The 14,402-nt window shown below is 42.7% G+C and overlaps 2 protein-coding genes across 2 annotated transcripts; one reads left to right on the top strand and one right to left on the bottom strand.

Moving 5' to 3' along the window:
• The first annotated feature begins 5,141 nt into the window (after positions 1–5,141).
• Positions 5,142–5,768, top strand: LOC118780263 (transcription factor HES-5-like). The gene is made up of 2 exons (XM_036532672.1): positions 5,142–5,231; positions 5,358–5,768. The coding sequence occupies exons 1-2, from the start codon at positions 5,166–5,168 to the stop codon at positions 5,766–5,768; spliced, it is 477 nt and encodes a 158-aa protein (XP_036388565.1). The 5' UTR covers positions 5,142–5,165.
• A 4,733-nt stretch (positions 5,769–10,501) lies between these two features.
• On the bottom strand, positions 10,502–11,128 carry LOC118780261 (transcription factor HES-5-like). The gene is made up of 2 exons (XM_036532671.1): positions 11,039–11,128; positions 10,502–10,912 (listed from the first exon to the last, which is right to left on the bottom strand). Exons 1-2 carry the CDS (start codon positions 11,102–11,104, stop codon positions 10,502–10,504), a joined length of 477 nt encoding a protein of 158 aa, XP_036388564.1. The 5' UTR covers positions 11,105–11,128.
• Between the last annotated feature and the right edge of the window lie 3,274 nt (positions 11,129–14,402).

Here is a 14,402-nt window from a genome sequence, read left to right as displayed (position 1 = left end):
ATGTCCCTCTGACATACTTTGCCCAAAGCAAGACAGTAGCCACAAGTATGGTACAGGAACTATAAGCCGAAACATAAGCAAGAGTCTGGGCTCAACGTTTGAGCCCATATAAGGGGCCAGTGTGAGTTTAAGCTGACAGGAGCTTCCCACAGTCTATAGCCAACCAGCAGCCTTCTCAGGACATCGAGGAGGTGTCAATTACTTCACGCTAAATTGGGTGCATTTTACGTGGGATAATTGACAATGCTCCAAATGAGATAGTGTGCAGAAAAACAAAAAACACGAAACAAAACCCTTCAGATTGTGGGAAATAGTTGACCTTCCAAAGAACATTTTTTTTCCTAAAACATATCTTCCATAGAGACGGCACTCCCTGACCGTGGGATGTTCCATTCAGACAAAGTGATAGAAGTCTGCCAAAGGCGGGAAAATGACAAACTCCATCCCCTGCACCGAGCCTACAGGAGGCTTTCAGAGGGGATTAAGCAGACTAATTGTCCTGCTAAATTATCCAGAATTAAGTAAAGGAATTATATATATGAAATGTCACTGTCTCTGTGATAGACTTAAATGCTTGATACTTGACATTGTGGTTGCTGTATTTGCTGTAATGTGCTGTCAAAACTGGTTGACCTATATTCATATATATAGAACGTATTTACAGTACCAGTCAAAAGTTTGGACCCACTTTTCCTTTATATTTACTATTTTCCGCATTTTAGAATAATTGTAAAGCCATAAAAACTATGAAATAAGACAGAATTATGCAGTGACCACAAAAAGTGTTATTAATAAATCAAAATATCTTATGTTTAAGATTCTTCAAAACAGCCAAAGTATAAAATATTTTTTTAATTAAAGATTTTTTGGGGAAAAAAATGCACAGGCATCAATTTCACTTTATATTTAAACATTTAAGCATAAGTATTTACATCAAAATGTCTTTTAATGCATGTTTCCCATTGTCTTAATTACATATGCCCAAACGCTTGACTGGCACTGTGTATATTATATATTATATTTACTTATATATTGTTTGCCAAAGTAATAGCTGAATGTGCTTTCCAGGGTTTTTTTTTATTAATTCCTGCTTTCTGAAAGTAAAGAGAATGTTTTTGACCGCAGCTTTGACAGTTGGAGAAAGTTGCTGTAACACGATACTCTTCCAGATGGTCCTTTGGGAACTGGATACTATATAGAAAGCCATTGCAAATGTGGCTTTGAACACAACACACTTCTATTGTGTGACCACTCTATATGAAGTGTGGGAAAGTTCAGACAGTGAGGCCTCCAAGATTCTTGTTTGAAGAAGGTATCTGTCCAACAAAACAGCAGCTGGCTTCTGTGCGTGGAAACTTTTTAGGTAAGAGATATCCGCTGTCATCAAAGGCAAACACCGACTGCTATTCTTTTTGCCCTTTCTAAATAAATGTCTCACTGAATGCAGCTAGGCCAGTCAACATTGTCACTCAGTACATTCGCAATCTATAAAAAATACAAAGAAGAGGAAGAAAGTTTCAGTTACACAGTACATATATTTATGTGTATAGAAAGATAGATAGATACTCCTGTTACATCCAAACAAAAAAAAGTGAATATATATATATATATATATATATATATATATATATATATATATATATATAAATATAAATTATTATTATTATTTTACTATATATAAAGTATATATAGAAAAAATACATATAGAGATACATCTTTTTTCTTGAACATTACTAAGAAAGATTTTAGTTTCTAGAGGATCGTATTTACCATAGTGCCTCTGACAGCTGTGTTTCTCATATTGTGCACTGAAACCATATCTCACCACAAAGGAAGAATAAAAGGCAAACTTCAGATATGAGTCTGGGCACGGCCTGAGCTTCCTCACTCTTTCTGCATTTTCCCTCCATGTGAACCTTGTATAAGAGGACAATGCATTTCGGCCATTCTTCTAAAGAGGGTTTAAGTCTCTCAATAATACAGTGAGTATGTGGATCTCATGTGGAGAGGCAGGTGTTTCTGTGGCCTCATCCACGGGACCCCACTGCAGACTTAACCCCTGGCTCATTCTTGACACAGAGGCTGAATGGCATTCCAGGATGACATGGTTTGACATTCACAACAGAGACATGAAAAGCCAGTTTAGGCGGGAAACTCTAGCTGAGAGGAGTGGCCTCTCCTCCCTTTCACACAGTCTGTGGAGCTCTGTCTATTGTGACTTCAGTGGTTGGGGTTGATCAAGATTATAAGGTAGCTAAAACTGAAACAGAAATGAGACAACTAAAAATGAAAAACAATTTGGTAAGTAATTTGCTATATTGGTATGTCATTTTTACATAAAAAAGACACAAATCATTGATGAAACATAAAACTGAAATGTTCTCCTCCAAAGACCAGGTGAAATGAAATCATAAAAGACTCTAAATATTAATATTATTATATAATAATATATAATAATATTATTATTATTATATTATTATTATTCTTTTGATTGCAATAGATTATCGTGTCTGTGAAAATGTGGCTCCTCTCAAGTGTATCTATAAATAATTTTTTTGACCAAATTTTTAGACAATGCAGCAGGTCATTCCATCAAAACAGGTAGTTTGGATGCAGTCTGTTATTATTTTTCATTTATAAATTTGACCTGTAAAGAGGAATATGAAGAGGAAGGCTCAGGAAAGCCTGGCATTTTAGGAGGCAAGAGTATCTTCTTTCATCTTCCGGTTGTTTTTCTTTTTGCCCTTTCTAAGGTGTGCCCGGGATGAATGGGTTTCGGCTCTCACACACGGACACACAGATGGTTCTGTGAGGGATAAAGAAGGCAGCAGTGGGTCAGCAACGGGCCACACTGGGACAGGGTGCCTGTTTTTGGCTGGCAGCAGAAGGGGGGGAGTGTGGGAAAGAGGAGAGGGGGTCATAACGCGCGCGCATTCCTCAGGGAAGAGAGGCTTGTTTTTTAATGGGAGGGCAGCTGGACCGGCTACCTTCATGCAGGGTTCATTATCAAGACACAGAGACTGCCCACGCTGGAATGTCTTTGTACCCACAGGCTTGCTTTTCTGTTTGTGCTGTGTGTGTGTGTGTGTGTCATGGTTCACTTCTGGGAAATCAGCCACAGCCTGCTTTGAGGGGAAGCGTGCATTCTTTGCATGCGTGTGTGGGCAATTGAGTGTGTACCCTGTTTTTCCACGGGCTGCATTGTATTCCCCTCATTAATGCTTAAGCTCCGCTTCAGACAAAAAAAATGAATGGAAATCTAATAAGAATGAGAAATTCTTCAAATTCTTTAAACTCCCAATACCCAGAGCATCAACACCGATTGATAACTCATTTTAAATTTGAGCCATTTGAAAATGATGTAATGTGGAAAAAAGAACATCCATAAATTGGTAAATATTCATAAATAGAATGTGGTTTTATGCCTATATTTTACAAGACAAAAATAAATCATAAATAATAACAAATCCTAAAAACATTCAAAGTGTAGGAAAACTGCTGAAATAAAACCATAGCTTTGTGATACTCACACTGTGATAATCCTCGACAAGTTTTATTGTTACTAACTTATTGACTGTTGTCAGAATTGTTTTTTTTATACAACTTACCTAGGCATTTCTATAGCCGGACACATTAAGGTTGGGTATCTAATTAAAGGAAATACAGTAATACCTCATTACATGACATCATTGTCATTTAGCACAGGCTCTCACCCAGAGCGACTCACATAGGTCATAGTTTTTATATGTTTCCCATTTACACAGCTGGATATTTACTGAGGCAATTCTGGGTTAAGTGCCTTGCCCAAGGGTACAGCAGCAGTGCCCCAGCGGGGAAAAGAACCAGCGCGTTTGTGGTTAGGAGCCCTGCTGCTTATTACTATGCTACAGTGGTGGACTGCTGCTTCCCCTCAGATTTGATCATTACGATATATATTTCATCCATTCTATCAAGTCCCACTCATCAGCTGGTCCTATCCTTGAGCTTTATCAGTTGGTCTTACCATTTTCATGTTTTACATTTTGCAAGCTCCTCTTTATTTCAACGGGAACAGCAGGCGGCAGGTGTAGGAGAATATCTCAAGCCCATTTAAAAGGCCAACAGGGCGGGGAACAGAATGTAATGATTCTCAGTTTGATTCTCAACTGCTGCGGAGACAGGTGAGCTACGCAGAGTGTGAATTGAAGCACACACACACACACACACACACACACACACACATCCAGAGGCACAGTGCTGCCCCATCATCTCGGCAGCATGAAAGGGGCCACTGTTGTTGGGAGGGGTGTTGCTGGGCTCTATTGACTCCTGGACGTGTGAGTAGGCTCCACTGCCGGGTTTCCCACACTATCCCCCCATTCACTGCTCAATATTCTCAGAGAGGGGAACAATGGAAGTGTGCCGTCAGTGAGGGGGCTGGATAATTGCATTTAATGGACATTCCCAGAGGAACATCTGTGCCAGCGGATGGCTGGGTGTCTATGAGTTGGTGTGAGTGTGTGCGCGTGAGTGTGTGTGTGTGAGTGTGTGCGTGTGTGTGTGTGTGTGTGTGTGTGAACACTTGTGGCAAATATTGGGAAATCATGAGAAGATAAAAGTGGGGAAACAGGAGCAGACTGCACATTTAGGTGTTTACGCACATTTTCTTCCACATTTCCAGAAATTCATTCAGGATTCCATGGAAAACAGTGACACGTAGCTCTCAGACCTGACAGTTATATTTGATTGCAGGTGTTTCTGCCAGGTGAAGTGTGTAAAATCTTATCTATATAATTTTACTGATCCCCCCCCCCCCCTTTTGAAGTGGCCACTCTCCCACACACTCCCCATCTGCAGAGGCCTTGCCTGGTTGTGACTCAGACGTTCCCAGGTAATAAAAGTCTAACAGCCCGCTTGTGCTGTTTATCAGCCAGTGCTGCTGATATCAGGAGGAGCGTTCCCTCTGTGGAACAGCATGCAGCCAGTTAACCGTGAAATTATTGATGTTTCTCCCATTGTTGTGGAGGACGCGCCCACTGGCCTGTGAGTGTGGGAAACCTAATCCAGCCCGGGGCCCATGGCTTTGTAATGCAAATCTCCAGCTATAAATAGAGGAGGGATTCCCTCCACCAGATCACAGCCTACTCTGCTTCCTCAGAGACACAAGCGTCTTCACTCAATCAAGAATGGCACCTTGCTCCAACAGCACCAACTACATCAGCCTCAAGCTCTCGGATAAAGAAAAGCATAAAGTGAGTATCGTGGTCAGTGTTCATGAAAAGCTTGTGGCTTCCAGCATTAATTAAGCCAAGTTGCTTCATTCGGTGTGTTTGTTTAGATCACTGAAATTAACCAGCTTCTTCTTCTTGTGTCAACAGCTGAGAAAGCCGGTGGTGGAGAAGATGCGCAGGGATCGCATCAACAGCTGCATCGAGCAGCTCAAGAAACTGCTGGAGAAAGAGTTCCACAGGCAGGACCCCAACGCCAAGCTGGAGAAAGCCGACGTCCTGGAGATGACGGTCAGCTTCCTGAAGCAGCAGCTGCAGCCCCAGCCAGCGCTCAGCCAGGGGGACTACAGGGAGGGCTACTCCCAGTGCTGGAGGGAGACTCTGCACTTCCTGTCTGTCAACTCCAAGGGAGACGTGCCCCTCCACCAGCTCCACCGCTACCACGGCGTGCGGAGAGCCAGCAAGGACCTCTGCACAACGTCTCCAGCCCTCTCCCAGCAAAGCCCTGCCCCGCTGCAGCAGAGCACTGCCGCCAAGCAGCTGCTGTGGAGGCCCTGGTAGAGACACTGCAGAGACTCTCACATGGAAACCTGAGGGGAGTTTCACAGTCTCTCAGCATGTAGGAAATACTCCTTTCCAGCTATTCCTGTCTGCACATGTCGTGTGCTTTCTTCACATTGAGTGTGAACGGAACTGCATTGTGGCGCTCTGTCTCTTGTAGAGAAAAATGTAGTGGCCTTTTGTGGCTCATATTAATGACTTCATATTGAAGAATTGTTGAATTTATATGTAAATTGTGCATGAACTGTGTAATGTGTGGTACGCAGGCGAGATGTAGCTCCTGTGTCACCATGACGAGTAGCAGAAGACTGCAGTTAAAATCCCTCCGCCTTCCATGAAGATAGTTTGTAAATGGTTATTATTATTTTGATTTAAAAAGAGTTTGCCTTGCAAATTCAAGAGCTGTTTGGAATTCGAAACGTGTATGAAATATTTCAACTCCAATAATGTGGAAATTCTGTCATTTCTGTGAAATGTTTAATGTGAAATTTCACTGTGCCTTGTGTAAAGGATTGCAAGTAAATTTGATGCTCTTTTATGCTTCTGTGCTATGTGCTCAAATGTTCAATAAATTGTTCAGATGCAATTACCTAATTTGACTTACCTCATTTTTCCTTTGCACTTACTTGTTTTCCCAATCTGTCCTGTGTGTGGCAGATGTGTAAAAAATTCCCCCTCCTCTTTCTAAATACCCATCAAATACTGAACTAGTTATTGTTGCAGAACCCTCTTTCACTGCAATTAACATGTTGGCTATGTCATATTTTAGTTCAGTTTCGGTTCTTCTCATCTGGTAAAATGAAGTAGGTTCATCACCAAAAATTAAATTTAATGACATATTAAGCACTCACACTTGACCTGACATCTAATTTGTAGCTGTGCAGTACTGACATTGTCAATTCAGTTCTGTTAGTAGTATAGTACTTGTCAATTATACTAGCATCTGGACTATAATTTCCAGAGAGTTCAAGTAAAAACGTGCTCAACATATCTTAAGTATGGAAAAAAGATGTGGCAAAATTGGAAATCTACATTTTAAAGGCCTGTGGTCAGCATATGCACAGCACATTTACAGCTGCTCTGAGTCACATTTTTAGCACTTGTCACTCTCTGTCATTATACCTTGTTATGAGTTTGGGATTTGCTGAAATTCATTTAGAATATTGCTCAACATCCTACAAAATGAAAGTCCTGCTCAAATAATAAATACAGGGCAGCAAAGGCTCTTTGCCTTCCACACGAGGTGACTGCATCTCCATGGAGACAGAACAGTGCTATTTACGGGTGGCTCTGATCTCAAACTGTTGAAGGCGTCACCATTCCAGGCTTAAATTACCTTTCCGCTGCTGCCGCCTTGGGGCCCACACCTGAGTGTGGGGCTCCTGTACCCTGAAGTTTCCCGCACTGCTGCCACAGCCAATCAGGGTGGAGATTGTGACAACAAACGACATCAATGGCTTTCACGTGCGAGTGTCACCCTCAGGCTAGGTCTCAGGAAGTAACAGGGCTGCCAGTGGGAGCAATGGATAGAGGCAGCTGTGCTTGGCAGACATTCTTACCAAGGGTGACTTACATGGCTTACAATTTTTACCTTACTGAGGCAATCTGAGATAAATACGTCATCCAAGGGTATAACAGCAGAGATGTGTCTAAGAGCTGAAACAACAGTCTTTGGCTGACATTACATTACATTACAGTACATGCGTTTAGCAGACGCTCTTATCCAGAGTGACTTTCAGCACAATATAACATGAGTGTATCCATTCAGGTAAAATGAGCAACAGTGTCAGACCAGGCTAACAACACTCCCAGACCAGTGAGTGTGACCATAGCATAGCGTTACAAGCCTCCTTACCACTGTGCCACATGGCTGCCCACAGTTGTACCATGCCTATTTTCCTGTACTCTCTCTTCAAAATCTAAGCATGGTGGTAAAAGCAAAGGTAAAACTTTTCCCTTTATAGCCAGCTGTGTCTTGATACTGCTGGTTATGCTTATTGATGGTAGAACTGTGCTGATCCCTGCTGTGTCAGTAACCTAGTAACTCAAGGTTAACTGTGCCTCAACACCTACATATTATAGCAAACTCAGATAAATAGTAGCCCTGACATGAAGCATGGAAGACTAAAATTAATACGCTTCCATGTTCTGTGTTACAGGACAGACCACATTGAAATGACAACAGAGAGGTTACGTAAATTGAACAATAGTCATGTTTGGAATTGCAAACCTCTATGTCCCGTCTGCTATAGTTCCAAGACTAGCTTGGATGATTGAAAGAAATGCCTTTTTTTTCCTAAGATGAGTACATTTCTTTCGTTTGCTAACTCCCACAGCATGAAAAGAAAGCTATAGAGGAAAGTTACAACCTACACTTGCGATCACCATTGCTAGTCACAGATTTTAAACTTTCACTATTTTTTTTGGCCAAGCTCGGAAATAACTGAGGCAAGGGGACCCACATGATCCAGAGGCAGATACCCTGATGAACTCAGATGTGCAGATGAACTCAGGGGGTTACTGAATCTAACCACCGCTCTGGTTTGTAACTCAACTTTGAGAAACACATATAAGAAACACATATAAGCATTTAATTTTTTAAAATTCTTACATATTCCATGTGTTTGTTGCTCATTGAAGTTAACTAAAATACTTTGTGGGAATTAAAAAATGTAGCACCTATATAAATTATTTTCTCAAGATTAAGGACAAAAGCATTAGAGTGAATACCAATATACTCTTTAATGACACATGCTTTTTCCTGTAGACAGGCTTGCTAGATGACAGCAAGTACTTTCAATAAATATGCTAGCCTTCAGTGGCTATTGTCCATAAATTGAACAAAATGTCTACAAAATCAATGAAAAACAGTGAGGTAGCGTCTACATGATCAGCTACATTCATTCTAATTTGTTAAAAACAAGGGTGATGATATTTAAAACAAAATGTTTTCATGTAAAAATATCAGTGTACTTAAGTGGCTATTATCTTGTTACTATTTATGCCTATCTGTGCCTTCAAAATAATATAGAACAGTACTGGTGAAAGACCAGAGCACAGTCAAATAGCTTTTTAAACTTGCAGAAGTCTGACTTGATTTATTTTGATGATTACAAACCAACATGTCCAGGCCTGAACCATTAATTCTCCAGTTGAACCTCAGGCACATGTCCAATCAGTTGTTTAAAATAAGCAGGAGAAAACCCTTGCATTAATGGGTGATTTAGTGTGGCACGCGTCCTTTGTGTGAGGATGAAAGGGGACAATGGAGAGGGAGTGTGGGAAAGCCTGAGAGAGGCCAGCCTCACACATGTGCCAGTCACCGCGGCTCTTTATCTGAGCTGCCTGCCAGCTGTTTCCCAAAGCATAACCTGGCAAAGCAGCGGGTCTAATCCTGTGCTTTACAGGCTTATACACATGAGGTAGTGCACGCACACACGCACACATAAACACATAGGTATACATATCCGCACACAGAGACGCACACACATACACGCAGAGAAGCAATGGCAAACACATACACAAAAGTATATACTTCTGACATGTATTTGAGGACTTTGCACTGACTAGTTTTCCATCAGTTCAAAAAGGTACATTCAATTACCTTGGATGGAGTTCCGCAATTGTATGTCCAATATCAAAAAAGAAAACTCCTCTCAATTATAACTGTAATAGATAAAACTAGGCTCTTATCTGATATCATGCTACCTTATAAATCTAGACTCTCTTTTCACTAGTAATTTGTTCCAATCCAACAAAATGTTTCATAAAGGCCAGGCAATTATGTTCACATTTTCAAAAGGATGGTTCGTCTATTTACAGTATGGACTCCTCTTCAAGGAGCTTACCCCTGTTGTGAGCACTCTTTGGGGTCATGATCTAGAACTGTATGTGCAGTAGAGTTATGACCTATGACCTCACGTAACATTATATGCACGTGCACACACAAACACACACACATACACATGCACTCACAGTAGTTACTGCAATGCTGAATGGTAAGGAGCTAGGTGTCTTCAGGACAGCACTGCCTACTCATTTGATGGATGTCATAATGTGACAGATTACTCAAATTGTGGATATGGTAAAAAAAAAAATATTAGAGGCAATTGTATGTATGAGCATTGTTTATTATAAAATAACTATGATCGTCATGAGATTTAAAAGATTCACTTTTTGTACAGCAAAACACAATAAAATAACATAGATTGAAACTGGTATTAATACTGACACAGTACACAAAATAATAATCATTTCCTTTACCAAAGGTAACACATGTTCTTAACTTTGAAACAAATTACACAAATGTCTCAAACCATAGGTGAGATATTCTCTAATGAATAACTGCCATGAATAAATGCTTTCATCACTAACATCTGTTCCTATTTATCAAATAGACGTGGAATCAACTCCACTGGAGTTAGTACGGACGTATTATAGCTTGAATTCTTCACTCTATGAAAAAATTACATTTATGTGGTACAGTACCACAGAAAAAGAACAAAAACTTCACAAAGAAGATATGTTTCAAAACAATACAACACTGGTCACGAAAACGTGACTACATTTATGGAAAAGCAAAAAGAAGTATTTCCTACAATTCAATTCATCCTTCAACATGAAGAAAGCACACGACATGTGCAGACAGGAATAGCTGGAAAGGAGTATTTCCTACATGCTGAGAGACTGTGAAACTCCCCTCAGGTTTCCATGTGAGAGTCTCTGCAGCGTCTCTACCAGGGCCTCCACAGCAGCTGTTTGGCGGCAGTGTTCTGCTGCAGCGGGGCAGGGCTTTGCTGGGAGAGGGCTGGAGACGTTGTGCAGAGGTCCTTGCTGGCTCTCCGCACGCCGTGGAAGCGGTGGAGCTGCTGGAGGGGCACGTCTCCCTTGGAGTTGACAGACAGGAAGTGCAGAGTCTCCCTCCAGCACTGGGAGTAGCCCTCCCTGTAGTCCCCCTGGCTGAGCGCTGGCTGGGGCTGCAGCTGCTGCTTCAGGAAGCTGACCGTCATCTCCAGGACGTCGGCTTTCTCCAGCTTGGCGTTGGGGTCCTGCCTGTGGAACTCTTTCTCCAGCAGTTTCTTGAGCTGCTCGATGCAGCTGTTGATGCGATCCCTGCGCATCTTCTCCACCACCGGCTTTCTCAGCTGTTGACACAAGAAGGAGAAGCTGGTTAATTTCAGTGATCTAAACAAACACACCGAATGAAGCAACTTGGCTTAATTAATGCTGGAAGCCACAAGCTTTTCATGAACACTGACCACGATACTCACTTTATGCTTTTCTTTATCCGAGAGCTTGAGGCTGATGTAGTTGGTGCTGTTGGAGCAAGGTGCCATTCTTGATTGAGTGAAGACGCTTGTGTCTCTGAGGAAGCAGAGTAGGCTGTGATCTGGTGGAGGGAATCCCTCCTCTATTTATAGCTGGAGATTTGCATTACAAAGCCATGGGCCCCGGGCTGGATTAGGTTTCCCACACTCACAGGCCAGTGGGCGCGTCCTCCACAACAATGGGAGAAACATCAATAATTTCACGGTTAACTGGCTGCATGCTGTTCCACAGAGGGAACGCTCCTCCTGATATCAGCAGCACTGGCTGATAAACAGCACAAGCGGGCTGTTAGACTTTTATTACCTGGGAACGTCTGAGTCACAACCAGGCAAGGCCTCTGCAGATGGGGAGTGTGTGGGAGAGTGGCCACTTCAAAGGGGGGGGGGGGGGGGGGGGGGGGGGGGGGGGGGAACAGTAAAATTATACAGATAAGATTTTACACACTTCACCTGGCAGAAACACCTGCAATCAAATATAACTGTCAGGTCTGAGAGCTACGTGTCACTGTTTTCCATGGAATCCTGAATGAATTTCTGGAAATGTGGAAGAAAATGTGCGTAAACACCTAAATGTGCAGTCTGCTCCTGTTTCCCCACTTTTATCTTCTCATGATTTCCCAATATTTGCCACAAGTGTTCACACACACACACACACACGCACACACTCACACACACACACTCACGCGCACACACTCACACCAACTCATAGACACCCAGCCATCCGCTGGCACAGATGTTCCTCTGGGAATGTCCATTAAATGCAATTATCCAGCCCCCTCACTGACGGCACACTTCCATTGTTCCCCTCTCTGAGAATATTGAGCAGTGAATGGGGGGATAGTGTGGGAAACCCGGCAGTGGAGCCTACTCACACGTTCAGGAGTCAATAGAGCCCAGCACCCCCCCACCCCCACCCACACACACACACACACACACACACACACCCACACACACACACACACACACACACACACACACACACACACACACACACACACACACAAAACAAAGCCTACCACGATAAGCAAGATAAACTCAGAGATCCTTTTAATGCGTCACACGCCAAAACAGCGGGACTGTAAGATACTGTATAAAAACTGGTTGACATCTTAAAACTTGCAAAATTGACATATAATCAAACCACTCTTTAACTAAACACACCATTTTTGGGGAGAAAAGGGTATGGCATCACACAGTATTTCCCTCTTAATACTCCATTTGTATTTTGACTGCTGATATATCTCTGGAATTGGTACCTGGTTGGTACTTGGTTAAATGCATCAGTTTGGTTACATTTATTTAAAACGCCATTTAAATGTTACTAATAATGACTATTTTATCATCTATGTTGCTTTAACCCATTTTTATGTTTTCCCCAAATTTTGCCAAGCAGTGATGCTGAATTATGGCTTCATTGTGAAAAGCCATAGATTATGTAGGTTACCTCTTTAAGGCACGTGGGCTTTAAGGAGCACTTCAAAGCTCCTTCATTTCTCTTAAGCAAGCTCACCTCAATCAGCGCTTTTTATCCATGAAAACCTTGTCGCTAGCAGCATTAAACACGTGCTGCTCAGAAAAGGCGTGTGCAGACTGAGATCAGGACTTTCACGCTTTGATATTCAAAACGTGAAAGTTTACGCCCAAGCTGCACGTGCTGAATCCGGGAGTCGCGTGAACCGGTGCTAACATAAACATTTTAAGATTTTTTTGCACTAGTGCCCCCCACCACCATCACCACCACACGCACACACTTTCTAATTTTATGGGAGGATTAAGGAGGCTCGTGGCTGTCCCAGTGGGCGCGTCGGGAGGGCAGCTGACTATCGCATGTGTGAGTGCTGGGAGCGCTGCGCTTTCCCACACTCTCAGCAGAGGAAAAAAGCAAGCGTGCCTCAATAAATGTTTATGCTAATTGGAGCGCTGCTCAGCGGGAAGCGTTTGATCACAACCGCCAGCAGCAGGTCAGCGTTTCGGGGGGGGGGGGGAATTCAGTGGGTTTCAGGGCAGGCGCCGGGCACTTCGCGCGCGCTGCAATCTCCTTCTTCCTCCTCCGACCAAATGACTCCCGTCGCGCCTCAGGTCGGTATCATAGACGCTAATTGGTGTTATCTATTGTCACAAAGCGTCACTCTCGTTGGCCACCGAATGTGGGAAAACTCAAAGGGTTTGATCGCCACGTGGTCAGATGTGGGTCTTACAGTATAAATACAGAGGTGACGGCCTTCCCTACCAGCGCACTTCTGCATCGTTAATCAGTCGCACGCAGCTCGGCTATGGCACCTTTCACGTTACACGGAGTTCTTCCGGAGGACAGTTTCTCTCGCAGAGAAAAGATCAGAGTAAGTGTGGGCATTATAAGAAATATTTTTAGAGGTTGTTTTTGCGGTTTTACGTTAATGCTGAATGTATCATTATTATTTTTGTTTTACTGATTGATGCTAACGACTTACTTATTTTTTCAGGTTCGCAAGCCAATTGTAGAGAAAATGCGCAGAGATCGCATGAACAACAGCATCGAGCAGCTGAGGACGCTTCTGCAGAGACACCTGAAGCACCAGCTGCCCGGATCCAAGCTCGAGAAAGCCGACGTTCTGGAGATGGCCGTGAGTTTTCTGAGACAGAGTGTCAAGTCGGGCGCTGACCGTGGCCACAGAGAGGGGTTCTCCCAATGCATGGACGATGCCCGACTCTACCCGTCTCACCGAAGCGACTTGCAGTCACCTGAACCACACGCCTATGAACATTTCCCGGGGACACCCCTGCAGGGCGGTACTTCAGCAGAGAAGCTCGGGAAACCGGCCCATGTCTCTCTAAAACGGGCAGTACCGATGTCTCAAGAAACACTCTGGAGACCCTGGTAGATTGGACTTGCCTGAATGGTACGGAGCTGGAGGAGGGCTTAAAGTCAAACTGTCCTCTTACTGTGTTCTCGTTCCAAAACGTCCTCACCTGGTGGAGGTGTTCATACCTAAAACGAACTGTATGCAACTAAGCAACGGGTGAATGTTGTTTTTAATTTACAAAATAGTACTTCATAAAGGACGAATACCTATTTACACCAGATGAGTAATGCAATGTTTGCATTTTTAAAATACCAGTTCATTGTGGAAATGATTTCTTTTGATGTGCGTTTTGTCTGCAGTATGATGCCAATGGCATTCTTTAAAATTGTATCTCTTCAAAGAAGAACTTCTTTTGATTTGCCTTTTGCAAAGGCGTTTGATATCCATGCGTTATATGCGTCAGATGCTTTTAAGTGTAATTGCTATGTTGATAACACTTGTTGAAATAAATATTTTTAATAGTG

This window comes from Megalops cyprinoides, chromosome 7 (genome assembly GCF_013368585.1).
Source record: "Megalops cyprinoides isolate fMegCyp1 chromosome 7, fMegCyp1.pri, whole genome shotgun sequence".
Lineage (NCBI taxonomy): Eukaryota > Metazoa > Chordata > Actinopteri > Elopiformes > Megalopidae > Megalops > Megalops cyprinoides.
This window is presented reverse-complemented; position numbering and strand designations above follow the sequence as displayed.

Coding starts and splice junctions, on each gene's coding strand:
- LOC118780263 (XM_036532672.1), top strand. CDS start 5,166: ATGGCACCTTGCTCCAACAGCACCAACTACATCAGCCTCAAGCTCTCG. Junction 5,232..5,357: donor CGGATAAAGAAAAGCATAAA/GTGAGTATCGTG, acceptor TTGTGTCAACAG/CTGAGAAAGCCGGTGGTGGA.
- LOC118780261 (XM_036532671.1), bottom strand. CDS start 11,104: ATGGCACCTTGCTCCAACAGCACCAACTACATCAGCCTCAAGCTCTCG. Junction 10,913..11,038: donor CGGATAAAGAAAAGCATAAA/GTGAGTATCGTG, acceptor TTGTGTCAACAG/CTGAGAAAGCCGGTGGTGGA.